This window comes from Chroicocephalus ridibundus, chromosome Z (assembly GCF_963924245.1).
Source record: "Chroicocephalus ridibundus chromosome Z, bChrRid1.1, whole genome shotgun sequence".
NCBI lineage: Eukaryota > Metazoa > Chordata > Aves > Charadriiformes > Laridae > Chroicocephalus > Chroicocephalus ridibundus.
The window spans coordinates 86,482,873-86,510,741 of record NC_086316.1 but is presented as its reverse complement, the minus strand read 5'-3'; the positions used below and the strand labels follow the sequence as shown (position 1 = coordinate 86,510,741).

At 58.3% G+C, this 27,869-nt stretch overlaps 2 protein-coding genes across 2 annotated transcripts in view; both read right to left on the bottom strand.

The window, feature by feature from the left end:
- Positions 1-9,263, bottom strand: part of ONECUT2 (one cut homeobox 2) — a 29,828-nt gene extending 20,565 nt beyond the window's left edge. Inside the window, exon 1 of the mRNA XM_063320104.1 lies at positions 8,108-9,263. Within this exon, the coding sequence (XP_063176174.1) occupies positions 8,108-9,263 (1,156 nt within the window). The remainder of the gene's footprint in view (positions 1-8,107) is intronic.
- A 6,661-nt stretch (positions 9,264-15,924) lies between these two features.
- ST8SIA3 (ST8 alpha-N-acetyl-neuraminide alpha-2,8-sialyltransferase 3) lies at positions 15,925-27,248 on the bottom strand. The gene is made up of 4 exons (XM_063320534.1): positions 26,827-27,248; positions 25,598-25,720; positions 22,938-23,495; positions 15,925-22,190 (listed from the first exon to the last, which is right to left on the bottom strand). Exons 1-4 carry the CDS (start codon positions 27,003-27,005, stop codon positions 21,908-21,910), a joined length of 1,143 nt encoding a protein of 380 aa, XP_063176604.1. The 5' UTR covers positions 27,006-27,248; the 3' UTR covers positions 15,925-21,907.
- Between the last annotated feature and the right edge of the window lie 621 nt (positions 27,249-27,869).

Genomic DNA, 27,869 nt, shown 5'->3' with positions numbered 1-27,869 from the left:
CCCCGGGTTACCTGTGAGAGCACTGGTCCTGGGTGCGGTGACACCCCGGGTACCCCACAAGGTACCAGTGACATTGTCCCACAGGGACAGACAGACACATGGCATCATTGCATCAACCTCGTCGAGCTGCCAAAATACACCTGTGCTGGTGGGAGTCCCAGCTGCTTTCAGAAGCACAAGCTGACGGAAACTGCGCAGCAGCAGCATTTAAATGCCATCCCCGGACTGTGACAGCAGCGTGGCCCCGCTGGCAGCGCTGGTGTCGCACCCGCCAGCTCTCGCGGCAGCAGCAAAGCTGCTCAGCTGCTCTGCCTGGTCACAGCAAAACGGCCTTCAAACCACGCTCTGCCAGTCCTCCACTTCTAACGCCTGGGAGATTTATGTTTCCTCTTGTTCTGGAGATTCTCCCTTTTGAATCCCAAAATAGTTTCCAGCTGAATTATAACACTTTTCTGTAAGGAGGATTTATATTCCCCTTGTCAGAGCACGGAGCTGAAACCAGACCTTCCCCCCACGGAGTGCTCTGCCTGTTGCAGCAGCATCTGCAAGTGATGCGCCAGCACATCCCCTCAAGTACTGGAACACAGCTGCGACCTTCTCCCCGTGGGGAAAGGGACGCACTTCGGGCACCTTTTCCACGAAAGGACTGGGAATTTAAAGTTGAGGTAGGTGAGCAAGCACTGAATAGGAGTCTGAAGTCTTCGAGTGGATGAGAATTTGAAATATTTTGCTTTCTTGTTTTCTGCTGATCGCATCTAGCAGCTTTCCCACAGCTATGTGGCTCTGACACCCTCCCACACTGCGGTTCCCTCCTGGCACCTCACACTTACAAGGCAGAGTTGAGAGCCAAGTCCCATGGGCCCTACTGCAGGGGAAAGTATGGATCTACCGAGTTCCTGCTGTGTGCCTCCAGAAATGGTTTGTTTTCAGAAATTCTGACTCATGGGAGAAAGCAGGAAATGATTATTTCCTTTTAATGGCTGTAACCGATGGGGTGCAATTATGAAGAACAGCAGAGAACGGGAGCAAAGCTCTGCCAGCTTCTCTGGCAAAGCCTGACCTGTGCTGCCCTCCTGGCTCTCCGAGCTCTCCCTGCACTTCGGACAACGAGTGCTGAATGCAGAATGCAAGAGCAGGCTGGGAGGAGCGATGTTCTTTGCCATACAGCCAGGTTCCCATTTCCTTCTTCCCAGGGGCTTAGGAAAGCACAGCTCCAGCAGCAGAGGTAAGCGTCCCTCCTCCCCGAGCACCAACGGGGTCGCGTGTGGAGGTGAGGAAGGGACTGAGACCCTCTAGGCAGAGGGCTGTGGGTCTCCCACCTCCGCAGCGAACGTGCCACCACGCAGCTGGTGGAAGGGAGATGGGATGGCTCGTCAGCGGGCCCTGTGGGCGAAAGCAACTGCCTATAGTAGAGCTCCTATCGCCCCAGTGGCATGAGCTAGCTGACACCGAGCGTGGCTCCAGCGTCGGGTCTGTGGGGCCATGCCCCACAGGACACCTCCTCTGCGGTGGGCTGGATGTTGGAGGACACCAAGGTGCTGCACCCTGGCAGGATCTGGGCATGACAGAGGAGAAAATTGGCACTAAAGATGCCAGAAGGACAGGGGGAAAGCTTTGGGAGCTTATACCTAATCTGTGTGAGCCTCTTCGCATCGGGAGCCTGTGGTCGGGGCTGTCACGGTGCCGTGGTGCCACTGGTCCTTCCCAGCCATAGCTGGAGGAAAGATGCTTGTGCTGGGACGCTGGCTGCCGAGGGCAGCAGCGGCATCCTCACCTGGTACAGGAACGAGTGGGCATGACAAGCACAGAGGAGAAGGAAAATGGAGAAGGTGTGTGGGAAGCTCTCCGAGGAAGACTTCCTCCTGCTCTTCCTTTATCTTCTTCAGCTACGTGCTGCTTGCCAAAGCTTAATGCCTCAGCGCAGGGCCCCGATCTTAAATGCCCATTATGACAAGATGAGATCTGCTGGAAAATCACCGCTACTCATAAATATGTTCCCTGCTTACTTAGAGATATTTTGGTCCCAGAGACAATTTGCGTTTTGGGAAACTGCCAGCCTCTATCGCTTGTCTAATAATTCCTTTGTGCAGCATTTAACAGTGGTTTGACTCCCCTTTTTTCACAATGGAGTAGTTTGATTTTATAGCTCAAAAAACCCAAACAACCCCAAACCACTCCAATTTCGTTTTTGATTGCATTTCTATCTGCCATCAGTGAGTTGTCTTGTTGATCTTATCACTGAGCCCATTTGAGATTAGTCTATTTTGTATGATTTCTGCGTACAAAAACCCTCTATAAATCAGAGAGCCTTTTATGCAAAAGTCTGCAAGATTGATAGAGCTGGATACAAAATCTTTTACCTTGGAAAAAGAGATGTATTATCTGTCCCCTTGGACGTAATGCTTTCTCTGCATATTCATCTCCTAAGTATGATGGGGCTTTTTCTAGAGAAGACAGGAGACAAGATAGCAGTCTTAAATACAAACAGATTACTATCAGAAGAAAGGGAGTCATTTTTTTTGCTGTGTCTAGCAGGGATAAGATGAGAGGCAAAGGATTTAAAAGACAAAAAGGGAGATTAAGGCTAGTCATTAAGGATTTTTTTGTACCTGTAAGCCCTGGAAGAGATTGCCTAGGTAGCCTGAGAAATCCCCATCACTGGAGATTCCTGAAGAACGGGGCAGACTGTCAGGACAAGTGATGTCTCAAGTCCTTTTCAGCCCTGCTTTCCCTGTTAGATTAATTCTCCGTACACCTGCAGAGCCCTGTTTCCACTCTGAAGGCAGCCACAGGGGAGCTCCTCTGATGCGAGGAGTTTGCTGCTGTTAGTGCTCGGAGACTCAGAATAGCCGTGTTGGGTTACTGGCAAGAAGCTTGTCATGTCTGAGTAATGTCTAATTGGAAGGGATGAAAAAGCCACTTGTAACTGGTGGACGGCAGGAACATCTAGGACAAGACTTTGTGACTAATACAAGGGAGGAGCGCTAAGGATGGGGCCACAGTGCAGAAAAAAGCAGCGCAAAGTTTGAGTCAAAACACCCCTATAAAGAGCAAGGGAAGAAACAGCATCAGCTGCTGGAAAATAATCCTTTTGGCAAAAATGTTCTCTCCTTTATGTGATCCTTGCCAGAAATAAATTCCGCCAGTTTTCAAATGCAGAGAAATATTTGAGTTTGGGATATTTCATTTCAAATGGTGATGGCCAAGAGATACTAGGCAAAAAAATGAGATGCTGGAAAAAATCTAATAAGGAAATAGCAAGGAACAGATCGGAAAAGTTCAGAATGATCAACACAGAATGATCACAAACTGATTGATTCTTAAAAACTTAGAGGAAAAAAGAAGATATAAACGCATTTCATGAGAAAGATGGTCAGATTTATCTGTATCAATCAATCAAGAAAAACTGTTTGCTTAACAAAAATGGTATGCAAATTTCTGCAGGGCAGAAATGTCTTCAGAAATAATCTGGAACAAAAAGATAGGGCAGGATATTATTTCAGAAAGTGGGTACAAGAGAAATATAATTTATCACCCAGCACCACAATTTACCGCATGGATTGTTCAAACATAACCACTAATCTATATCTGAAGAGAGTACTAATATTTCAAGCCACTAAGCACCTTTCAAAGAATCTTTACGTACCTGTATATTTAGTTCTGCACTAAGAAATAGTTTTATACATAGATAACGCACTTGATACAGATGTTATTATGCCTTAATTTTTAGCTGTAGCTACAGACAACAAAATAGGCTCAAAATCCAGAGAAAGGAGCTTTAGGTACGGCACAAAGAGGCAGAGGACAGAGAGCCAACAACAGTCTGCCTGTACACAACCCACCCCTGGCAATCATCTACAGCACGGGGGCTCTCCTGGGCACTGGAGCGTGGACGGGCGCCGTGGGGTCAGCTGCACTCTCGCAGCTCTGGCCTTGGTGGGGTGTGGAGCCACCATCCCTCCCTCCTCTGCTGTCACCTTGGTGGGGTGTGGAGCCACCATCCCTCTCTCCTCTGCTATGGCCCTCCCAGCTCACCAGGCCCTGGGCCAAGGAGAGGCCGCAGCCGCCGCCTGCCCCGGCGCTCCTCTCCCCTCTCTGCTCCCCTCTCTCCTCCTTTGCCTGTTCCTCCATCCCTCCCTGTCCCCCTCCATCCCTACCTGTTCCTCCATCCCTCCCTGTCCCCCTCCATCCCTCCCTGTTCCCCTCCATCCCTCCCCGTCCCCCTCCATCCCTCCCCGTTCCTCCATCCCTCCCTGTCCCCCTCCATCCCTCCCCGTTCCCCTCCATCCCTCCCTGTTCCTCCATCCCTCCCCGTTCCCCTCCATCCCTCCCTGTCCCCCTCCATCCCTCCCCGTTCCCCTCCATCCCTCCCTGTCCCCCTCCATCCCTCCCCGTCCCCCTCCATCCCTCCCCGTCCCCCTCCATCCCTCCCTGTTCCTCCATCCCTCCCCGTTCCCCTCCATCCCTCCCTGTTCCTCCATCCCTCCCCGTTCCCCTCCATCCCTCCCTGTCCCCCTCCATCCCTCCCCGTCCCCCTCCATCCCTCCCTGTTCCTCCATCCCTCCCTGTCCCCCTCCATCCCTCCCTGTTCCTCCATCCCTCCCCGTTCCCCTCCATCCCTCCCCGTCCCCCTCCATCCCTCCCCGCTCCGCTCCCCGCCGCTGTCCGTGGTGCTGACGGTGCCGCCGCCGCTCCGGAGCTCTGCTCGCCGCTCGGGCCGACGGGGCCTGACCCCCCCCGCCCCGGGCATCGCTCCCCGAGCCCCCCTGCTTGGCGGCACCCGCCCTGCCCGCAGCAGGCGGAGGTCACGGGGGGAAAGCAGAGCTTGTCCCTGCGTGGGCCACACGCTCCCGGGACCAGAGGACCGGAGTGTCGCCGCCCGCCATCCCCGAGCACTCGCGGGGAGCAACGACGAGACACGACCGGCGGGGGGCCTTCAGCGCAGCTCCCGCGAAACCTAGCCCGTGGGTGGGCACGTCCCCGGCCGCCCCCCGGGGCTACCCCACCGGGGATCCGTGGAGAGAGATGGAGCCCCCCGGCAGCCGCCGCTGCCCCTCGGCCGGGGGCAGGCGAAAAGGCGCGGGGCCGACCCAGCCTCCCCCGCCTCCCACCCTCCCCCGAACCGCGCTGCGATCCAAGGGATGTAAAGACGGCGAGGCCAGCGCGCCTGTTCTGCACAAATGAATCATTGATGGTGTTTTGGTACAAAAATGTTTAATCATCAATAAGGTGATTCAGCAATCGGGAAACGTAAACAAGCAGCGCGGGCGTTTTGCTGCTGGGCCCGGCGAAACGGAAAAGGCACCTGCGGGGTGCGGGCTGGCCCGGCCGGGCCCGGCCTTGCCCACGGCCACCGGGGCGAGCTGCCACCGCGGCTGCTCGGGGGGCCGGGGACACCCGCACAACCCCCGCGCACTCAGAACCGCCCCCGGCTCTGCACCGGCATCCCCGGACCCCGTCCTGCCCGGGAATACGGCACGGGGCTGTTTTCACGGCAGGGGAACGCGGCACGGAGTTATTTCAATTGCAGGGCAATACGGCACGGAGCTATTTTAATTGCAGGGGAATACGGCACGGAGCTATTTCACTTGCATTCTTGCCGTGTTTACCGGGCAGGGATTCGGCGATAAAGCCCCGGTTCCGCGCTGTGCGGGCAGCCCGGCCGTGAGGAGGCGGCTCCGTGCGCTCAATCAACCCGAACCGCGGTTGAACCCTGCCCTCTCAACTCGCCGCCCTGATAAATACCTTGACTCGCCCAAGAGATCGTTAATATTTTTCACCTCGGCAGAAATTTAGGGACTGCCCGACGGGGCCGCACCGGCCGCGGCACAAGCGCTTGTCAGAAGCCCGGGGCAGGTCCCCCAAAGCCCCGTCCCTGCTCCAGCTGCCCCGGGGCGAGCCCGGTGTCCCCGGGAGGGCACTCACGCCGTCACGCAAAAATTATGTTTTTACTCTCCGACCCCCAAAACGCGCACCGAGCTGCCTATTCACAGTGTGAGCTGCCCGCAACTCTGCCCGGGCTGCCCGCACCGCTCCGAGCACCGCAACGCCCGAGCACCCTCCACCAGCTTAGGAGTCTCTGAAAGACTCCCAAGAAGAGACAATAAGCACAGAAATAATAAGAAAAATTAGACTAGACTAGAACAGAACAGAATTCTATATCTTTTATAATAAGAATAATAATAAGCACACACGACTGCTACAGTTCCTACAGGGAGAGGGGGGATTTCCCTCAAAGGACAGCAGATTTTCATCCTGTTCAGGAAAAACTTCCAGGAAGGACAGGGCAAACTGGCCATTTTTCAGAGATCTGAAGTACTTTCGGTTTATTCCCCTTGCTCGGAGGGGAGTAAAGGGGAAGAAGGAAGCACCGAGGTAATGAGGCTGCATAGTCACATGCGGTAATAATAATAAAAAAAACTGATTTCCTGAAGGGAATGGTAATTTGCAAAGGTCTTTCCCACTCCACAGGGAACCTGTACCCACTCAGACACCCAGTTCTCTCCAAACTTTACTCCTGGGTGCAAAGGCATGCAGGGGGAACTGGGAAAGTGGAGATCCAGAATTATCTATGCATAACTCTCTGTGTACGGCAGAAAATCATAAATCGCATCTACGCAGCCGCCGGACGACAGCTCATGGCAGAAAATCAGAAATCGCACCTACGCACCCACTGGGCAACAGCAAAGCTGTCACCCGGCGGGCGTGTAGATGCGATTTCTGATTTTCTGCCCCATATGTAGGGCTCCATGGGGAACCCCCCACCTGGGATTGGTGCTGGGAAGGAAAAGCACCGGCAGCATTACTGGAAATGAGCCGGCTCAGGTTCCAGATCAATGAAAACTGGGTCCACGCGTTTATGCTCCTGTTGCCAGCATTAATGCTCTTTTAATCTTCTAAACATTATCTGCATCGATTTCCCTCTAGATACGCGTTTGTTTGAGGAGGCGACATCACCGCGTGCTCCGGGAAAAAAAAACAACAAAACACAACACAACCCCAAACCCTTTCTGTTCCTCTGATGCTGACATTGCAGACAAACCTCGGGACCTTCATTTGGTTGATAATACGGAAGAACTGGATGGTGTTGGGAAGGACGGGAGGAGTTTGCAGTCGCCGTGAGAGCGCAGAACTAATCAATAACGCGCGAGGATGGGTCCGTCCAGGTTGGAAGCAACCGCAATAAAGGAACGGCGGGCTTGGCGGAGCAAACCCCCCCCGGTTTCTCAATTGTGCAGGTGGACGTGTCGCTGTCACAGCAGAGAGCCGAGCCGGACATGGGCACACTACGGTGCGCCTGCCCACGCGTGTCTGCCCGTGTCACCGCCTGCACCTTTACCACCGAGACACAACCACCAGGCGACCGATTTCCACGGAGGGGAAGCCGGGGGGGTGTGCGTGTGTGACAGGCCACGTCCCGGGGTCCTGTGTGACCGTGGGACCAGACAGCCCACGTCCCTGCCGCCCCCCCCGCCCTGCCCTGTCCCCCCTCCCCCCGCACGGTCAGCGCTGTCACCGGGTCACCCTCGCTCACCCCACCGCGGGGCCGGCGATACCGGGGGTCGCTGCCCCCCCGTCGCCTCTGTTCCCCCCCCGCCCCGGCCCCGCGCCCGCAGAACAATGGGGGCTGCGGCGCCCCGCCACCGCGCCAGGGGGCGCCCGCGCGCCCTCCGCGGGACAATGCGGCCGGCGCGCGGGGCTGCGCGGGGCTGCGCGGAGCCGCCGGCCCCCCCCGCCGCTCCGCCCGGCCCCGCCGGCCCCGGGACGCGGCGCGGTGCGCCCGGCAGCGCCGGGAGGGATGGTGGCGTGGCGGGGCGGCGCGGGGCCGGGGGTGGGGGCCCTTCAGCACCCGGCCCCGGAGAGCTGCCCCGGCCCCGCCGACCGGCCGCGGCGGGCTCCGCGACGGCCCCGGCCGCGGAGAGCGGCCCTCCGCCAGCCCCGCCGCGGGTGCCCGGCCGCTGAGAGCCGGCGAGGCGGAACGCGGAAAGGGGGCGGGGGGGGTGGTGTCGCCGAGCCGGGCCGGTACCGGCGGGGAGCGCCCTGCGGAGGCGGCCGGGGGTCGCGCTCCGCTCCCCGCTCCTCCCGCGGGGCGCCGGCCCGCACCTACCTGCCAGCCGCAGGGCCGACATCCTCTGGAACTCCGGCTCCTGCAGCCACTTCCACATCCTCCGGAAGGTCTCCCGGCCGGACTTGAGTTTACTCCAAGGCTTAGGGTTCCGCAGCAAGTCCGAGAGGGTCCCCTGAGAGCGGCACAGCACCCGCTGGGCGAAGATGGCCTGGGGGATGCTGTAGCGCTTCAGCTCCGCCGTGATCCTTTGTGCCACTTCTTTGGTGTTGATCTCCTCCAGCTGCCCCGAGCTGCTCACCTGCGAGCCGGAGGAGGAGGAGGGCGGCCGCTCCCGGCCGGCGGGCAGCGCGGGCCCGTGGGGCGGCGGGTGGCCCGGGTGCGCGGGGTGGTGCATGCCGTTCAGGTGGGGCATCATGGCCGGGGGCGTCCCCAGCCCCCGGGAGAGGTGCTGCTCCCCCCGCGCCAGCATGGCGGCGTGGGCGTCGAAGTTGGGGCTGAGCATCTTCTCGTGGCCGGGCGGCCCGTAGCCGTGGAGGCCCTGCTGGGCGTTGTGGAGGGGGCCCAGCCCGTTGCCCAGCGGCGAGAGGCTCTGCCCCATGCCGGGCATCTCCTTGTAGGGCCCGTAGAGGTTGTTGACGGCGGGCAGCCCGCGCTCGTCCCGCATGAGGGCGAAGCTGCCGCTGACGTTGCCCGAGAGGCGCTGGTGGTGGTGGTGGTGGTGGGCGTGCGGGTGGGCGTGCGGGTGGTGGAACTTGTCGGAGACGGTGGAGATGGGCGGCAGGGGCTGGAGTGGCGTCAGGGTGGTGTAGGTGCTGCTCATGCCCATGCCGGGCGGCGAGGACTCGCAGGGCATGCTCATGGCGTGGTGCAGCGGGATGGAGAGCTCGGGGCGGTACTCGGCGGCGCCGTCCAGCAGCGAGGCCATGCTGGACACCATGGCCGGCCGGGCGGCGGCGGGGGCCAGCTCCTGGTGCGGCGGCGGCGGCGGCGGCGGCGGCGGCGGCGGGGGGGGGGGCACCCGGAGCGGCCCGGCGCTGCGGCCGCCGTGGTGGGGGCTGGGGCTGCCCATCAGCTCCGGCTCATGGCCGGCCGCCCCGTGCAGGCTGCCCAGCGGCTCCATCGCCATCTCGGGGTTCATGGCGCAGGCACCCGGCTCCCTGGCGAGGCATCGACGGGCGCCGCGGCCGCTCCTCATTCACTCATGGGGGCGGCGGCCGCGCCGGGGAGGGGTGGGGGGTGGGGGGGCAGCGCGCCGGGGCCCGAGGCCGCCCGCTCCGCCGGCCGCGCGGGCAGCGGGCAGCGGCGGCTCAGCCGGGCCCGCGGCGGCCCCGCGCCATGTCCTCGCCTCGCCGCCGCCGCCGCCGTCTGCGGGCGGCGGGAGCTGTCCAGGGCGCGCCGCGCGCACCGCCTGGCCGCGCCCGCGGGGCCGGGCCTGCGCCGCTGACGGCGCCCGCCAATGGCGGCGCGGGGCGGGGCGGGGCGGCCGCCGCCGGGCCCTTAAAGATGCCGCGGCCCTTTGTAAGCGTGCGGGGGGTGGCTCGCCGCCGGGGACCGAGCGGGATCCTTGCGTACCGCCGCCGCGGGGGGCCGCGGCCCGGCGCCGGCGAGGATCCTCCTGGGGGCGGCCCGGCACGGGCCCCTCCGGCTTCCGCTGTCCCCTCAGGTGCCTCGGGCTCCTGGCGCCCCCTCCGGTGCCCCAGCTCCTTCAGGCTCCTCAGGTCCCCTCAGCCGCCGCAGCCTCCTCCTCGGAGCCCCGCTCCCCCGAACGGGGCTGCGCCGAGTCCCGGCAGGCGGCGATCCCGCCCGGCCCGGCGGTGCCGCTGCTGGTGCCGGTGCGGGCCGGCGGCGCAGATGTCGCCTTTGTGCGAAGGCGGTGATGGGGACCGGTGAGCCCCGAACCATTGCTCGGGCCCGGCCAGACAGCGCCCCGGCCGCCGCGCCCGCGGGAAGATCCCCCCTCGGAGCGGGCCGGGGGCCGGGGCCGCCGCGGGGCTCGGAGGGACGCCCCGTCCCGCGCCCTGGCTCGGCCGGTCCCCGGCGGAGCAGCGTGAGGCGCGGGCAGGGCCCCGCTCCCCAGCCCGCGGCTCCCGGGGGTCCCCGCACGGTCTTCTGCCTCCCCTCTTGCTGGTCCAAAGCCAGGCGCGGTGTCCACCCGCGTTAGTTGCGTTAAACATGGGAGAAAGTACGGCTTGGTAAAAACACCTCACGGGCGTAGGTGACCTGGTACGGTGACAAAAGAAACCCGTGTCCCCGTGTCAGTCTGCTTTCACACGGCTGCCCGGCTCCTCTCCCTAGTGCACGCACACCCCGCGCACAGACATGCACATTTTTCCCTCTCTCTGCGGAAGGGACGTGTCCCCGGCAGCGGGAAGGGGCAGCAGCACCCACAGCTCTGCTGCGGGCGTCCGAGCCGGCAGGCACCCACCGGCGTACAGCGAGCGGGCTTCAACTGATTCATGTTTGCCCTTGCCAAAACCATCTGGTGTGTGACTGCAGGGCCATCGATCCGGAGCTGCGAGCTGCCAGCCCCCGTGCCGGCCCAGCACGTTACTGGCAGCCGGCTTCGCTCGGCGCAGCGCCCGCCTCACAGCCCTCAAAGTCCCCGAGCGCCCCGTCCCCAGGGGTGCCACTGCGCGGGGGGACCCCACCGGCCTCCTGCCGGGCAGACCACGGGTTCACGGAGGGACTCCAAGCGTGGCTGTAGCCTCCGCACACGGTGCGGTGTGGCACCGCGGGGGCTGTGGAAGGATGGGAGCGGGCAGGCAGGCCACAGAGGGGGTGGGCAGGCGAGGGGGTGGGCAGGGGGGGCCTGATGGGAGCAGCGCCCGTGGGGGCAGGAGCCGCCGGCACAGAGCTGGCAAGTAGGGACCTGCCTGCTCTGGCCAGGCCCCGTGCCCCCCGCGTACCCCGCTGCAGGGCATCTGTGCCGAGACATGTCGGGCCGTGCCATGCCACCCCAGGCTGGGCCGTGCTGGACTGTGCCACACCGTGCCAGGCTGTGCCGGCGTCTGCCATGCCGAGCCACGCTGTGCCAGACTGTCGCGCTGTGCCGTGCCGTGCCAGGCCATGCAGTTGCTGCCAGCCATGCGGTTTCCTCTGCTGTTCCCCCCGCCGCCTCCTGCCCTTTAATCAGTAACGCAGCGACGGCAGCTCCGAGCAGCCGTGTCCTTGCGTTTTATGTCATCCTTATCTCGGGCCCCGATAACCATCTCTACGTTTGTAAAGGTCCCACCCCCACACTGTCTTTCCGGTAACAAAATGGGGGGAAATGGGAGGAGATGTCACATTTTTGATAGGATCAGCAAGAGTTCAGCCTCGGTTGGACATTGGGGAGTAAAATTCTGAAAAGGGCCAAGGGGGAGCGGTGTGCAGGGATAGTGCGGTGGGGGGCTGTGGGGAGATGTGGGCAGTGTGGTGTGGGCAGCGCGGTGTGGGCAGCGTGGGCAGGGTGGGCAGCGCGGTGTGGGCAGGGTGCTGAGCCGCCCCCTGGTCCTGGGTACAGGCAGGGATGGATGATGGGTGCTGGGCAACTCTCTGCTTTGGGACATGCAGAAATAACGCGGGGCTTGTAAAGAAATGCAGCTGGCGAGTGAAAATGGCTGAACCCAGTCCAAAAATGGCTGTATTTTATATTCTTCCGAGGCAAGACACCGCACATTACCAGGCCGCTCTCCAGGGCAGCTGGAGCCTATTTACAAGCAGGTTGTGATGACAGCACCCAGTTTCCCTACAGATTTCCACTATGGATCCCAAAGGCTAACGATCCGTTTCTCTCCACTCCGCCGTGTGTCTCTGGAGCTCATGGTGTTTTCCAACTGCTTTTTGGCACTAACCAAGTGGGTATAAAATTGAAGCTCCCCCCACCCCAGCTACCCCTGCCCTTGTCAGCCTGTGGTGGAAAAGAGAAAAGAAAGGAAGAAGAAAAAAGAAAGCCCTGGCGTGAGGTGCCTTTGTTCAGGACAAGTTATGCGTGAAATCTTTTTGTCCTTCCTAAAGGAAGGCAAAAGTTGCAGTTGATTTGGGGAAAAGAGAGGCGAGTGCAGCCCTCCGGAGGCGGCGGGCAGGCGGGGAGGGGAGTGGGTAGGCAGACCCCGATGGGAGCCAGGCAGATGTGCCGGCGTCCTTCTCCTTCTTTTCCCTTTCCCCTGTTCCTTTCCCTTTCTCTCTCCCTCTCCCTTTCCTTTTCCCTTTCCCTTTTTCCTTTCTCTTTCCCTTCCCCTTTCCCAGAAGAGCTGAGGTTGGGGACCAGGCACTCCAACGGTGTCACACAAGCGTGAGTTGGTGGCAGGACATGCCATGCATTTTTAGGTACTCAACTCCATCCCCTCCTGCCGCTCCTGGGAACTACCAGCACTCTCTTTACGGAGTGGGAAACGTTACCTAAAAGTTAAGATGAATCATACTTTGTATTTTAGCTCCGTAGGTTTGCAAAGATCTTCTACCACGTTTCACAACTTCAAGGAAACACAACTTTTTGTTGCACAAAAAACGAACGGCACTGTTTTACTTGATTGTGTATCGATCCCCTTTGCTTTGAGGAAAGCCAGCTGCATTCAGCTCTCTCAGTAGGCACCTCGCCCCCCTTTTTGTTGGTTGGGGGGGTACTTGCTTTACTGGGGTGTGTGCTGGTCGGCATAAGACGGGGTTCCCCGCCGGGGCAGCGCGGCAGGAGCGCGGCAGGGAGCAGGGCGGCCGTCTGCCTGCCGTGGTGGGGCGCAGGATGGCGGGGGGGGGTGTGCAGCTGGCAGGGGCATTTGCCAGCGCCTTCGCTGCGCCACTCATTTCGATCAATTATGCTCTCTTTAAGTTAACAGAGGAAAGATGAGAAATTGATTTTTTTTTTTTTGCCTGAATAAATGATATTTTCCAAATTCAGGAGATAAGGCCCGACTTTGACCTTTTCTTTTTAAACCCGCGCCTGATTACTGTGTTCCACGGTTATGTTATATTACACCTCGTGGCGCCTAATTCTGGCCTCTTGCCAAATTGATGTCAAAATCTTTCCATGGCTAATCAGCCCCCCAAACGTATAAATAGCAGGGCGGCAGGGGCAGCTGTAAGCAGGGCGGTGGGTACGTGGCGGCACGGCGCCGCTCGGGCGCCACGGTGCCCGTCCTCCGCCGGTGGTGCGAGGGGAGAGCTCTGCCCTTCTGCCCCGCGCGTGCCACCTGCCTCGGCCCCCCGAGGCCCCCGCTCCCCTGGATGTTTCTCCCTGCGTGACGGAGGATGCTGGCGTGTCCTTTGGCACCCACGCGAGGCCGTGTGGCGCAGGCAGGGCTGGCAGGAGCGATGCCGGAGAGCCGGGGCGGCCGCTCGTTGCTTCCAGCCTAACGAGCTTTGGCTGCTCAGTGGGAAGCGGCGTTCCCTGCCTGCATGGCTGCCTTTGCCAGCGGCTTTCCCTCTGCTCTTGGGGGAGGGAGGTTTCTTTGTTAGTTTTCCTCTTTCTCCCTGCCTGCAGCCAGGACTCCCCGAGCCGCTTCCCCTTCCCCTGGACCAGGCAGCGGTGCGGGGCCCAGGAGCCGCTGGGACGGGATGGACCTGGGGCTGACCTGGCCTGGCCGCGTTCGCCCCAGGCTTGGCATCCTTCTTTTTTTTGTCTGTGGCTCCCCAGGGTATTTGAATTTTATTTCCTCTCCTCTTCTGTTCACCAGGGGTTGGACCCTGCGGTTTCCTCCAGCACCCACAAGCCATCTCTGAGCGCGGGGAAGAGAAGGGCCTGGCCCTTCAGCGCTGCAAAGCTGGCTGGCTGACCCAAACCGCCCGAAAAGGGCACGTCCGGGGGTTCATCACCTGCGCTCGCAGCCCTGCACACACCCTCGCGCTGGTGCGGGACCTGGCTTTCCCAGCCTTCCCTTAAAACAGCTGGCAGGAGCTGGGCAGCGGCGGCACACATCGTTTTCACCTGCTTTTAAACAAATATTGCAAGTGTTTTCTTTTGGTATTTTGAAATTGTTCTTGGACCTCTTTTCTTCTCTGCAGAGGGCAGAGGGGCCGGCTCCAGCCTCCAGTGACATCTTCCCAGCTGGACGCGGTTCCAGAGGGGACCTAAACTCGTGTTGGTCCCAGGCGTATCTGCTGCCCAGGAACTAAGTTTTGCTCCTGAGAAGCAGAACCAACCTTCCTTGTGATTTTTCTCCTCCCAGACCGGATTTCAGCTATTTAGAAGTAAAAGACAAGTCGGACAATATGGGATGTTTTTCCCTGAGTTCTTCAGGGGGCAGTTTAGAGGGTAAATGCCTGAGAAAGATGAATCCAGCTTCAACAGTGCAAACTGATAAAGGAAAAAGGGCTCAGGGGCTACCAGGGGCAAGCGAAACCCTGGCTGGGCTACTTGCCTCCAGCGCTGGCACCCTTCGCCTCCAGCACCGAGGGGCAGAGGCTCTGGGGAGCCTCCCTTGGGTTTCTCAGTGGGGAAGATGAAGGGAAGGATTTTTCCTCTCCCATCGCTACACCAGAAATTGGGTTTTGGGGCAATAAATCCCAGCTGGAGTGGTGCTTGCCAGGCTGCTCTTGCCAGGGGCTTCCCGAGCAGCTGCCAGTCCCCGTGTCCCCATCCCTGGGCGTCCTCACCAGGCAGAAGCAGCAGCTCTTGCGGATGGGGAGTGCAGTCCCCGCGGCACAGCGTGGCAAAACCAGGAGGCGCTGGGCTGCGGCGGGGACCGTGGCAGTGGGTGGGTGGTTGCTCGCTTGGGGGTTTCAGCTCCACACCTCTCACGAGACACCCCTGCCTTGGTGCACCCCATCCCCCGCTGCGAGAAGGGCATCATGGCTGCACCGGCGTGGCTGATGGCACACTTGGCTGGTGAGGACCATGGTTAAAGATTAAAACTGGATCCAGTTTGCAATATTTATCTTGGGAGCAGGAGGGCCCCAGCTTGTTTGGTTTGTGGGAAGTGTTGAGAAACAGTGATGCTGGCGGGGAGGGAGCCGGCAGGGCTGGCCCCGGCCGGGGCGTGGGGTCCCGGCAGTCCCCACGCGGCGAGCAGGGCTTCGGTGGCACTGGTGGAGGCAGGACGGGGAGAAAAGCCGCGGCAGGGACCTGCATCAGCGGCGAGCCCTGCAGTCAGGAGGCGAGCCCTGCTCGCCTCCCACGCTTGGCACGGTGTCCTGCCTCTCAGCGGCGACAGGGGCACCACCGTGGTTTCGAGGATAAATATAATGGATGCATTAGATATCAGGGGTGGGAAGCACGCAAGTAGCATAGACAGGTAATGCTTTTTCGGTTATATTGCACCAAACGTTACCTCCTGAAGCATTTTTCAAAGATCGATGACTGGTTGCCCAGACTATTAGCCCTACTCTGGAAACAGCCACACAGGTGCCGGGACAGTGAGCCCTCCAGTTTGTACGGGAGTGTGGCGTTTAAATGTATTTTGGTGGCTGGCCGGGGGATGTGGGGCCGAGACCACGGGCCATGGACGTCGGGGAGCGGCGCGGGCAGCTCTGGGACCCTCTGTGGGGGTCTGTGTGCCAGGCAGACCAAAGCACACGCCGTGTCGACCACAGAGCATCTGTCACGGTGTCCTGAGAGGAACCAGCAGCACCAAACCCTCACCCCTCTCACCACCGACTCCTCTTCGGCCAGCACCTCAAATACAGCGTGGGCCGCACGAAGCCGTGCTCGTATTTTTGCTAGGGGAGAGTGTCCTTGGTGTGCTTTCATACAATTTGAGCACATTTCCAACCCCACAGCGTATCCTTTAAGATATGGAAAGCTTTTTCATTAAAATGACGATCTGGTGCTCAGCGGAGTGTGCCTACAGCGTGGAAACCCTCCCGGCGCAGCCCCTTCGTTACTATTGACAGTTCAGGAAGTAATAAGAAGAAAGAAGCGGACGCAGCTGAGTTTTACAGACTTTCAATGCACAATAAAACATTTTATTTAAAAACAACGCATTCAATATTGTGTTTTGGCACGAGTCAATGTTGCAGGCACATTCACACCAAAGAACCACATTGCTGAGAGATCCCAAAGGAATCGCCGCGTTGTTCTCCACAAGCGATGCTGAGGACGAGGATGCGGTACTCGGCCAGGAGAAGAGCCAGGGCCTCGCTGGCCAGCGTGCCCGGGGGCACGACGTGCGGCGTGGCCGCGGCTGGCAGGGGAGGCGCCCGCCTGCGTGCCCGGTCCCGGTCCTGCCGATGCCGCAGAGGCTCTCCCGGGGAGCCAGGCTTGGACACCAGCTTGGCTGGCAACGGATTTCACACCGTGTGCGGCTCTGCCCTTCACCTGAGACTGTGCCCTGGCCCTTTGTGAACGTTAGCCATTGAAAAATAAATAATGCTTTTAGTATGGCCGTCAAATAATGAATCCTTTATTACAATTATGGCATTTTTTTTTCTTTTTTTAAAATATTTATCTTCTTTTTATTGAAAACAACTCCATCAGGCATTGAACTGTATAGCCATTAGAATAAAGACACATTCATTTACAGAAAACCTGCTTTTTTCTAAACAACCTGTTTTTGCAACCTCCATTCACAGTTAGTTATATTTCACAAACGCTTGCTTTTTGGTATACTCCACAATTAAAACCGGTAGCCAAAATGACTTCGTTTTAATGTATCTTGCTACCATTCACTGCAAAGATGCAAGCAACGCAAATACAAACCCAAGATGTGTAAAAGAAGAGAAGGTCACACACGTATTTCCACCCTTATGTACACCCCCTCTTCACACCCCCTGCCCGGCGGCCAGACCACCCCTGCACAGTGCCCGTCCCCGACTCCCCCGGACCCCACGGCCCCTCGGCAGAGGGGATGGAGCAGGATGCGGCCACCGCTCGCCCCCAGTGGCCACAGCGTGCGGGACACTGTCCTGGCAGCCTGGGGGCGAGTGGGCTCTGTGTCCCGCCGGACTCTTCCCCTGGCGCTGGTCAGAAGGGCCTCTCCTGGCTTTGAAAACTCAAATGTTCCGTACTCACAAATATTGATCACGTCGCATTACGCATACGCTCATTTAGCTGTATTCGCTTGCCTAGACGTTCAGTAATGACAGCGAGCGTTGTCCCTCAACCGTCAGGAATTTGTTCAGGTAGAGAGAGGCAGGAAGATTTTGGGCCAAAGAGACGGGAAGGAAGAGTCCGGCCAAGGCGGTACCCAATGCAGGTCCTGTCCCGTCCTGGCAGGGAGGGCGGCAGCCGGCACCTCCCTGCCTCACGGACCCACATTCCATAGCGGGGACCAGCTTGGGACACCTGATTTTCTACAAAACCAGAATTACCTGGGCCGTACGCCCGGCGCAGAGAGAAAAGGGCGCCGAGCCCAGAGCTGTCAGCGCAAACACCGGGGGGTCACCCCCACATTGCCGCTCTAGGACGCACAGTGCCCCAAACGCGAGGTCCCACCAGAAAAACCAGCCTGAAAATGGGGGTTTGGGAAAGAGCCCAGTCTGAGCGCGAGGCATCGGGGGGTCCGAGCCCACCCTGGGCCACTGCTGGTCCCACCGGCCGGCACAAGCTGCCCTTCCCCTCCCGTCTCTCTATAAAAGCAGAATTCAAAGAGCATCTAGGAAAACAGGCAAAAACAAAAGATGCACATTTTAAGATGATTTTCCACATTGCCAGAGCTCAGACAAAAAATATTGATACTAAGAAGCAATTTACTTTGGGCTGTATTGCGCCATTGATTTTGGGGCAGAACTCCCCATTAAAATCAATGATTCTGAAATGTTCAATGTGGTTCTGAAAAATCGATGGGGAGTTTTGCTTAAAAATCAATGATATAATATGGCGCTCTGTCAATAATTTTTCTGTATTCCCATTTCCGAATATTTGCAGTCGTTTTCGTGCTTCCTTCTCTGCGCTCAGTGCCTCTTTGTGCCTCTGGAAAGTTCCAGCTGCGCTGCCAGCGCCATCCCCGGGATTGAGGGGGGGGGTCCCGTCCCTTTCCAGGGGCGGGAGGGGGCTGCAGAGCACCGGTGTTCCCCCACACCCCCCGCAGCGGGGTCTGCTGCCTTTGGTCATCCCGGGACCTCGCCGCAAACGGGACGAGCCTGAGAGAGACACTCCCTTTGATGACATTAAGCAGGATCAAATTAAGGTACCGTGCATTAAACCCCCTTTCTGTCACCATCCTCTCCACAATCTGGGGGTGCAGTGGGGCGCCCCAGACCCCCCCCGAGCACAGCCGTGGGGAACAGGCTGGGGCTGCGAGTTGTGGGGAGAACAGAAATCCCGACCGCGGGCATCTTCCCCAGGTTTATTGTGACTGGGAAGGCAATTCAAATTTTTTAATATAAATGATGAAAAATTAAAAAACTACCCCGGGGCAACTTAGGGTTTTGGTTTCAGCCTGTAATTTTTATATTTTATTTTCTCTCCTGGGTGCTCTAAAGCAGTAGCTTGAGGGGAGAGAAGATTTGCCCTTCTCAGGATCAACCGGCCGAGGCCTCGAGCGTGCAGGGGCTCTGGGGGAGGCAGGAGGCTGCAGCTCTGCCCGAACCAGCCCCACACAAGCTTTGCCGCGCAGGTGCAGCCACCACACACGCCTTCAGCACGGGGAAACCCGCTTCTGCCACCAGCCCTCGCTGGGGACGCTGGGGACAGGGCTGGCTCACGGCAGGTGGCCCATCCCCTGTGGCTTCCCGGCAGCTCACAGTGCACCCACGGCCAGTTTGACCCTGGAGATGTTGCCATCCCAGTTACACGGATACACGGCAGGTTCCTCTGTTCCCGGTGCCCTGCAGCGGTCCCGATGCCATCAGGGAGGAGCTGCAGGGGGAGATGTGTGATGAACCACCTCGCCCCAGGCTGAGCATCCCCACTGCAGAAAGGGCACAAAGTGCGCAGATGGAAATACATTTGTTTAGGATAATGAGTGTTTACTCGCGACTACATCTAATTTAAAGTAGTTATGTCACGTAGACGCTGTGCAGCAGCCAAGCAGGATCTGCCAGTGCAATTTCCCAGTGGGAGCCAGCAGCCAAAAACTGTACAGAGCACGCTGGCCTCCACTTTCATGCCAATATAATGATAATAGTTCACATTTCCTTAATCTGCTGATTAAAAATGGTCACTCCCTACATGCAATTGATAAAGTGCCTCTTAATTAAAATACCTGGCATTAACCACAAGCCAACAGGCATCACTCGGGGTTCGGGGCGACCCTTCTCCCCCAGTGGACTCTTTGCTGAGCTGGCCACTGGCCACAGCTTCACCCCGCGCCCTGGCGACGTGCAGAGCCATCCGCCCGCCTTGGCCAACATGCGTCCACCCTACAGCTCAGCAGGAAACGATACCAGAAATGATTAATTGCGGTACTTCATTGTCAACCAGTGCAGAACTCTTCCTTCCCTGTGCAATTCCTCTGTTTGGTTTTTGGGCAAAAGCAGCCCGCGTACTCCAGCGCTTGGAGAAGGGTTCCCGCGGGACTCAGTCAGGGCTGGTGCTGCCCGGCTGCTCCCGGCCACACAGCTCCCCGCTCTGACACGCCGTCCCGGCGCCTGGCGATCCCGCAGACCCTCGCCAAGAGGGCCCACAGGGGCCGGCGGGGCTCGGTCCTTCCCTGGGGATGCCTGTCCTCGCACCATGCGGGGGGTCTGCGCCCAGCACAGCCCAGCTGCTGCCTGGCCCGGGCCCTCGCGCGTGACCACGACACAAAGAACACGTGATAATATCAAGAACGACTCATATGGCACCATATGGCATAAGACACCACCATCACTGCACAACTATGTCTTCATAATAACAGTTGCGAGAGGTCGTACTCTGCTGTGGGAGCGGTGATGAGCGCAGGACCGATACGACAGCACGGAGAGCCGGAGCCCGGGAACGCTGAGCCAGGCTTGGCACAGGGAGGGAAGCGCTGCAGTTCCCTGCGGGAGTGGGTCTGTGCACGCTGTGGCACTGGGGAGACCCTCCACAGCGCGCCCCAGCCCCAAACAGCCTTTGAAAAAGCAAAAGCCAGAAAATGTGGGATAATTAAAATGGGGAAGAGAGCTGCCAGCTCCTCCTCCAGCCGGGGCGCGGGGAGAGGGATGGCACGGCTTTGGCGGAGCCGCGGTAGCGGGCACCAGGAGATGCTCCGGGCCGCTCAGGTTTGGTGTTGTACTCGAGATCTCCTTCCTCACCTCCTACATCTGCTTGTAGGCAAAGAGGCTGAGAAAAATTAAAATGTGCCATTTTAAAGTATGATTTTAAATTGGATTTTGCATCTTCTTTCAGTGCGTAGTCAGTTCTCAGTGTCATACAGAATAGTAGAAAAATGTTAAAATACTTGTAAGCGTACTTACTGTAATAAGAAACCCAGTTATTTTACAGGCTCCTTTATCCTGAGTCATAATGGCCAACATTTTCAAACCGTAAGTGACCCTAAGGTTCGTCCCCTCTACAAACAGCCTGATTTTCAGCGGTACCGAGGCACCCGTGTCTTCCTGCGACTGCCTGGGATGGCTGTCGGCGACCGGAAAACGGGGGCACTAACTTAGTTGTCTGACCGTGGATTTAGAGATGTAAATGGGGTAGATCTGATAACTGCATTTCCTCTTCCCTGCGCTCCTGCCATGCTCATTTCCCTTTAAAAAACATTTTTAAAAATCCTGGCGCCTGGCTGGCGTGGCTGCTGGGCCAGTGGGTCCCTGCCCAGCTAGCCATGCCTGCTGAGCCAGGGCCGGGCGCAGGGCAGGCTGGGCACCCTGCCCCTCGGGGGGACCACCCTGGCCACGGCGGGGGACAACCCGAGCCTCGCTGACCTGAGGGGCTGGCCGGCCCGTCTACCCTGTCGCCGTTAACTGGGCTAATGAAGGCTATTACTGCTCCTTAGAGACTTGGCATCGCTGGGCACCCATCGCCCCCACGGGACGGATGGCATTTTGGGTGGGACGCACCGAAACGCAGAGGGTACCTGCTCTTGCAGCTCCGCACGGCGAAACACCAGGTACCACCGTGGCGGGGCCATGCACACCGGGAGAGGGGAACAGGGATCTGTGGGTGCAAAGGGATGGGCCGGAGCCCCCGTGCTCCCTGCTCAGGGGGATCGTCCTCTCGAAGGACCCCCCGTCGTCAGGGGTGTGGAGAGCAGGCGCAGAGGGAGGTGTGCCTGCGCCGGGGCTTGGGGTTCTTCTCACCCAACACACCTCCAGAGAAACGCCATTCCATTTATCGTGGTGGTTTAACTTTAAAATCAAAAGACCAAATAGTATCACACGGGTGGGAATGACCATGTTTCCGCCTGGCTGATTTGGACTAGGATTTGGCCCAAACTGAATTAAAACGCTGAAGCATTCTGAGAGCAATATAAACGCCTAGGTACGAGCCATATTGTGATCATCTTGTTTACGTTATTCTTTAAAAAATGTAAAATTCAGTAAATACGAAAATATGCAAGCGGTGGAAATCAGGATCCACACTGAAGAACTTGCAAGGGACGATGAACGGGAATTCAGAGTGGCTTTCTCAATCGGCCACAGCAATGTATGTATGCTGAGCTACTGATAGCAACATATACAAGAGGAGCAAAACCTTTTAAAATTGGCATTTCTAAATCTAATAGGGAAGGGATAATAAAATTAAGAGATTAAGGGCATTTTGTGGAATGCTAAAATATGAAAATATCTTAAAACATACTTAGTAGCGTATCTATAAATGCAAAATATTTCAACTTTGCTGCTGCATGAATAGCATCCACAGAATTTGATAAATGCTTCTGCACTGCTAAATATGCTTAAACCCTTCCGTGAGCAGTGACAAGGGTGACTAAAAAGGATCTTTATATTATGGAAAATATTTTAGGGTGGGTTGTTTTTTTTTATTTTTATTTTTTGAGAATTATATCTGAAGAATGTTTAATTCGGTTTTGGGCACTTTTTAGACAATCATTTGGCACTTCAAGATTTAGGTTCTTAGGCACAATGCGACAAGGTGAGTTTGGCCAGTCCTTCACCGTGCATCCTGTAGAGCAGCTGGAACTCTGCAGGCAGCTGGTGGGACTCCTGCCACTTGGTCGTGAACTTGGTTCCCTTCTTATCATAGTAGTGGTACGGGAGGTCCTCCCGCGTGTTGGGGTCGAACCCAAAGGGCCAGAATCCGTACAAGTGGATCTCCTCGCAAATGGCAGAAGCGAGGGTGTACATGAGAATACCTGTGCTCAGCCGCTTGGGTGACAAGTGCTTGTTCTTCCAGTACCTGTGAAAAAAATAAAGGTGCGTTAGTTTGGGGTGCAAGTAACGCCACAGGTGTGCTGTAAGAAAAACATAATGTTACTGCCTGGAGACCATGAGCGCTGGGAGTGACAGCCTGGATAAGGCAAGGGTTGCTCTTTGGGTCAGTCTGGAACGACCAGGAGTGAAAAGCAACCTTAGCAGCACCCTGACCGATAGTCTCCTGTGGTCTCCTCCCGAACGTGTTCGGTTTTTAACCAGGAGAGGTAGTGCCTTATCCAGAAAAGTGCGGTTCCCCGGCTTCTCCTCACACGTGCATTTGCTAAAGAGGTGGCAACGTTATCCTCCTTGGATTTATTAGTTTATCCTCAGACCACCTTTCAGCTGTCTGGCAGCATCCCCGTTTGCTCACTGAGAAGAGAAGCTCTTCCATAAGTGGTGCGTTGCTTATGCAGCAGCTCCCTCACCCCCCCGGCCTCCTCCCGCCTCTGGAAGCAGAAGCAGCGGCGGGAGCAGGGCCCAGGGATGGACCCTGCCCCCGTGCGACCGACCAACCCACCCCTGCTGTGCCGGGCATACTCTGGAAAGAAATCACTCAAGTACGTACTGAAGCAATAACAAACCTGAATTTACTCTAAAATAAAGCAGTATCAGGTCCTGACCTGTGAGACAGTGCCCACCAGATGAGGCACGAACAGAAAAATAAACACACTTGTATTTGTACAGAGAAAGACGTATTTTGACGCGTTAAAAACAAGGCAAAAATACACACCTGTTAACATGCTGCATTATATTTCCTGGCCAAGCCAACTGGACCTTTAGTTGCCCTCTATGCTCAACAAAGAAGTCAACCAGTGTTCTCGTGACTGTTGCTGACGTGTGGAAGAAAAAAGCGGGGATCCAAAGAATGGCCCCATCAAGCTTTTTCAAACTTAAAAAGAAGTTGTTGCGATCCTGAATGGTCAAAAGATTGTTGTAATACTTTTCCAGGATGCTGGGGTTGAAGGTTGTAAGGTTGGTTTTCCTTCCAACATCTTTCTGGAAAGCCTCAGTTGGAGCAAAATTGCAGCGAAAAACAAAATCGGATTTATCTATCTCTTGCCCGCACTGACTCCCGGTCAGGATCCCACTATTTCCAACCACGGCGCAAATGTTGTAATGCTTGTTGAGGATCGGCGACACGTCGGGAAGCAGCGACCTGAAGTTATTGCTAATAGAGAAAACATACTTGTGGCTGGAATAATCGTAATGCATCAGCTGTCCGATCCGAACACTATTCTTGGTCAAAGAAAAATTTTTTATTACGTCGACATGCTGAAGGATTTCTTGCCTAAAATAAAACAGGAAAAGAAAAGAAAACGTGGAGTTGTATTTCCCCTCTTTCTGCGGTGGAGAGATTTTCTTTCCAGCTAGACTTAAACTTTTCCTTTTTTTTTTTTTTTTTAAATGTAGTAAAGTAGCTTCCTGAGCAATGTGGTGCAATGGCTTTTAGTTCATACAAATAGATGGAATTATGGAGCTGGCTCCTCACCTAGAGCTCTGCTTGGCTTTACCGGGAGGTCCTGACTGACACCAGCTGAGGATGTGTGCGTTTCTTTTGGAACAGCATCAGGATTAAAGTATCGGATTCCCTGCGGAAGCCCAGGGCGCGCAGCTAACAGCACACCCCTCCCGCAGTCCCCTTGCTGAGGGGCGACGCGCAGCACGGTCCCATGTGTGCTGTGCCACGGGCCAGGTGGGCAAGTCTGCTGCCAGGGCTCACCGCGGGCACCTCGCCCTTGGTACGGGCCCGCCCATCGTTGGCAATGGTGGGCGCCGTGTTTGCAAGCCCAAGCAGCTCAGGATATTCAGTTGAATTAACAGTGGCTGATTTTTAAACACATATATTTTTGTGTGTTCTCACTAAGGAGCTTTGAATCACAAAAGCAAGTGACTGTCACTGTCTCTATTTATGTAAACATAATTCCTTAATGTCTTATTTGGGCAAGCACGCCGGCATTTTTACAAGGGTCATTAGAGATACTTGCAAACCAAACAAAACCAGCCCTGCTCAGGAATTTCCCTTGCAGGGCATAAAATTAGAAAACCAATACTGCTTTATTTGTTCATGTTTATGGAAAACAAACAACCTTTCTTCCAGCTCGCATCCTCCAATGTCTAAGCATTAATGGAGTCCCACTGGGTGCCCTAATTATCGGTTATGGCTAACGGACAAGTGAAAAGGCAGATCCTGAGGCATTAGCTAAAGTCTCTAGTGGGGTGGCACAGAGATAGACTCATGAAGGGTGAGCTGGTGGTGCCAGGAATGAAGCAATAACTGAGGGGTGGCCACTGTCACGCCAGCCTGGGAGGTCCCTGGGAAAGGATGGGGCAGGCAAAGTGCCATCTCCTTGCCGTGCCCCACAGCTCCTCAGGGCCTCGGGCAGCGTTTGTTGGCACTAGAAGGCCATTATTTGCCCTCTGTGCTGGCAGCAGCGCTGACTTGGGACCGGGGAGTGACCAGAAGGGAGGAGAGAAGCCCAAGCCCTGCCCGCCAGCACCCAGGGGTGCAGCAGCCCCATCCCGACTGCCAGCTGCCTGGCCACAGAGCTGAGGGTCTGGGCTCCTGCTCCTCAGGCAGGCATTTGTCAGGATAAAATTGCAGTCCAGGATGGTAGTAGCTATCATATCACTAAATATATATATATAAAAATGTATGAAGTATATATTTACTGATATATATATCTCCCAGTAAAGCAAATGAATAAAAGAGGTTGCCCAGACACCACCAAGTTCACGTCACAGTGAGAAAACTGAAAGCACATTTTACTTCCCATTAAGTAAGGAGCAGCTTTGGGGAAGCTGAAGGAATGGAGAAACCCTTTCCATTGCCACGCAGCAGGGAAGTCAGTGCGACCTGTGAACAGCAGGCAGAAGGCAATGCACAAAGAGAGTGCCTCCAGTGGATCCGGGCTCTAAGCCCCATCCGAACCCCCGGCTCTGCCCACCCCTCAGCCGGAGCAGTGCTGGAAGGCAGAGCAGCACGGCTCTTGCTCAGAACTGCCATCAGCTGGGAAGTTTCGCTGGGCGTGTGTTGGCCTCCATGAACCTGGCATTTCATGGCTGTTACAGTCCAATGTGTTTCAAGTTTTAAAACCCCAGCCATTTATCTAGAAGTAATGACAATTTCACTTGCACCCCAGGAAACTGGGTCACGTTCTGTTTGGTAAAATAATGCGTGTTGCAGCCTGGTGTCCTGCTCTGAAATAATCAATTCTTCCAAGATAGCTGTAACCACCTGGGGAATGCCTTTGTCTCTCGCCGCTGGCAAATCACTCAGCTCAGAGTATTTAGCGGTCCCTGATTGTATTTTCTTAAATCTTGGGGGGAAGGGGACACCTCAGGGAGGGTGAGAAGGGGAGGCCCAGACGCAGCACCTGGCCGGACACTCACCTCTGGTGTGCGAACGCCGTCCGGTTGAAGGCCCACCTGGAGGGCTTCTCCTGCAGCTCCTGGCTCAGGGAGTTGGTGATGGGGACGAAGGAGGGGTCCAGGAACTTCAGCGCGAACTGCGACCTGGAAACGAGCACACAGACCCACGCAGACACACACACACAGACCCACGCACACAGACCCATGCAGACACACACACACAGACCCACGCACACAGACCCGTGCAGACACACAGACACACACACAGACACACAGACACACACAGAGACACACACACACAGACCCATGCAGACACACAGACACACAGACACATGCACACCGACCCGTGCAGACACACAGACACACACACAGACACACGCACACAGACCCGCACACAGACACACGCAGACACAGACCCACGCAGACACACAGACCCGCCGCCGTTACTGGCCGTGCCCGCCCCCGCTGTCGGCCGCCGTCAGCACCGCGGACAGCGCCGGCCGCGCCGCGGCCGGGCCGGGCCGGGATGTACCGGGATACACCAGCCTGTACCGGGCTGCACCGGGATGTACCGGGATATACCAGCCTGTACCGGGCTGCACCGGGATGTACCGGGATGCACCTGGATGTACCGGGATACACCAGCCTGTACCGGGATGCACCTGGATGTGCCGGGATGTACCGGGCTGTACCAGGCTCTACCGAGCTGCACCGGGCTGCACTGAGCTGTACCGGGCTGCACCGAGTTCTACCGGGCTGCACCGGGCTGGGCCGGGCTGGGCCGGGCCAGGCTGCACTGGGTTGTACCAGGCCGGGCTGCACCGGGCCGTGCCGTGCTGGGCACGGTGCTGTCGGGCTGCTCCCCCCGCTTCAGCACCCCCGGGGCATTGCAGTTCCCACGCTCCCTCCCCACCCGCCCCCCCCCCCCGCCCCGGCCCGGTACCGCGGTTCCCCGGGGGTCCCTCCGCTCCCCGCAGGCCCCGGAGCACCTCCGCGGGCCGCGGAGCACGGCCGGGGCTGGGAGCGGGGGGAGCCGCATCCCCGTTGCGGGCGAGGGCCGTGGCCGCGGGGCCCTCCGGGGCCCGCCCGCCCAGTTGGGGCTCTCCCCCGGGCGGCAGCGGGGCCGGCGGGGGTCGGAAGGGATGGGATGGGCATGGGCATGGGCATGGGGATGGGATGGGATGGAAAGGGAAGGGATGGGATGGCGGCCCCCCGCCCCCGGGCCGCGCCGGGCCGCGCCGCGCCCTCACCTGAATCCCGCGTGGAACATGTACATGCGGGGCCCCCCCGGGCCGGCGGCGCGGGGCGCGCCGAAGATGTTGTCCTTCTTGAGCGAGACGTAGCTGATGAGGGAGAGGATGAGCAGCGCGATGCTGAGCATCACCAGCCCCAGCACGCTGGCCACACGCACCATCTTGCAGCTCCTCATGCCGGGAGGCGGCCCCGCGGCTGGGCGTGTGCGGGGGGAGCTGCCGCGGGGCTACATGGAGGGGGGGCGGCGGGCGCGGAGGCGGCGGGCGCGGGACGGCGGCGGGGACCGGGTCGGCACCGCCGGCTGCCGGAGAGAAAATGGAGGGACCGAGCGGCGGCGCGATGAAATGGCAGCCGGGAGCGGCCGCCCCGCCGTCCCGGCCCCGGCAACCCCGCGAGCGCCGCCGTGTCCCCCCCCGCCCCCGGCAGGCCCCCCCCCGGCAGCCCCGGCCCACGCACCGGCAGCCCCGGTGCCCCCCGCAGCCCCGGTGCACCCCGGACAGCCCCCGTGCCACCCCAGCACTGCCGGTAGCCCCCCGACAGCCCCGGTGTGCCCCCCAACAACCTTGCTACCCCTCCGACAGCACCGGTACCCCCTCAGCAGCCCTGCTGTGGCCCCCCAACAGCCGCAGCGTGTCCCCCAACAGCCCCAGGTTTCCTCCGCGACAGCCCCGGGGTGTTCCCCCCAGCAGCACCAGGTACACGACCTGGCATCCCAAGGGTGTCCCCCCCCAGCATCCCCGGGGGGTGCCTCTGACAACCCTGGTGTGCCCAGAGTGCCCTTCCCACTGCCTTGGGGGGCCCCGCAGTGACTCTCCAGAAGACTGGGGGTGGCCCAGCCTGGCAGCCACAGTGACCCCCCAATAGCCCCAGTGCTGCAGTGACCCCCCAAGCCCCGTGGGTGCACATGGGGGCTGAGCCCGGCTGCAAGCTGCGCCAGCGGGGAGCTGGGGCTGCCCGGGACCCGGTGCCTTTGCTGGGGGACCAGTGTCCGGGTGGGTGCACAAGGTCCCGCTGCTCAGCACAGGGCCGTGGGGACGTG

Excerpts from the sequence above, each read along its gene's own strand:
- ST8SIA3 (XM_063320534.1), bottom strand. The coding sequence starts at position 27,005 with ATGAGGAGCTGCAAGATGGTGCGTGTGGCCAGCGTGCTGGGGCTGGTG. Across the intron at positions 25,721-26,826 it reads ATGTTCCACGCGGGATTCAG|GTCGCAGTTCGCGCTGAAGT; the intron begins GTGAGGGCGCGG and ends GCTCGTTTCCAG. Across the intron at positions 23,496-25,597 it reads ACGGCGTTCGCACACCAGAG|GCAAGAAATCCTTCAGCATG; the intron begins GTGAGTGTCCGG and ends GTTTTATTTTAG.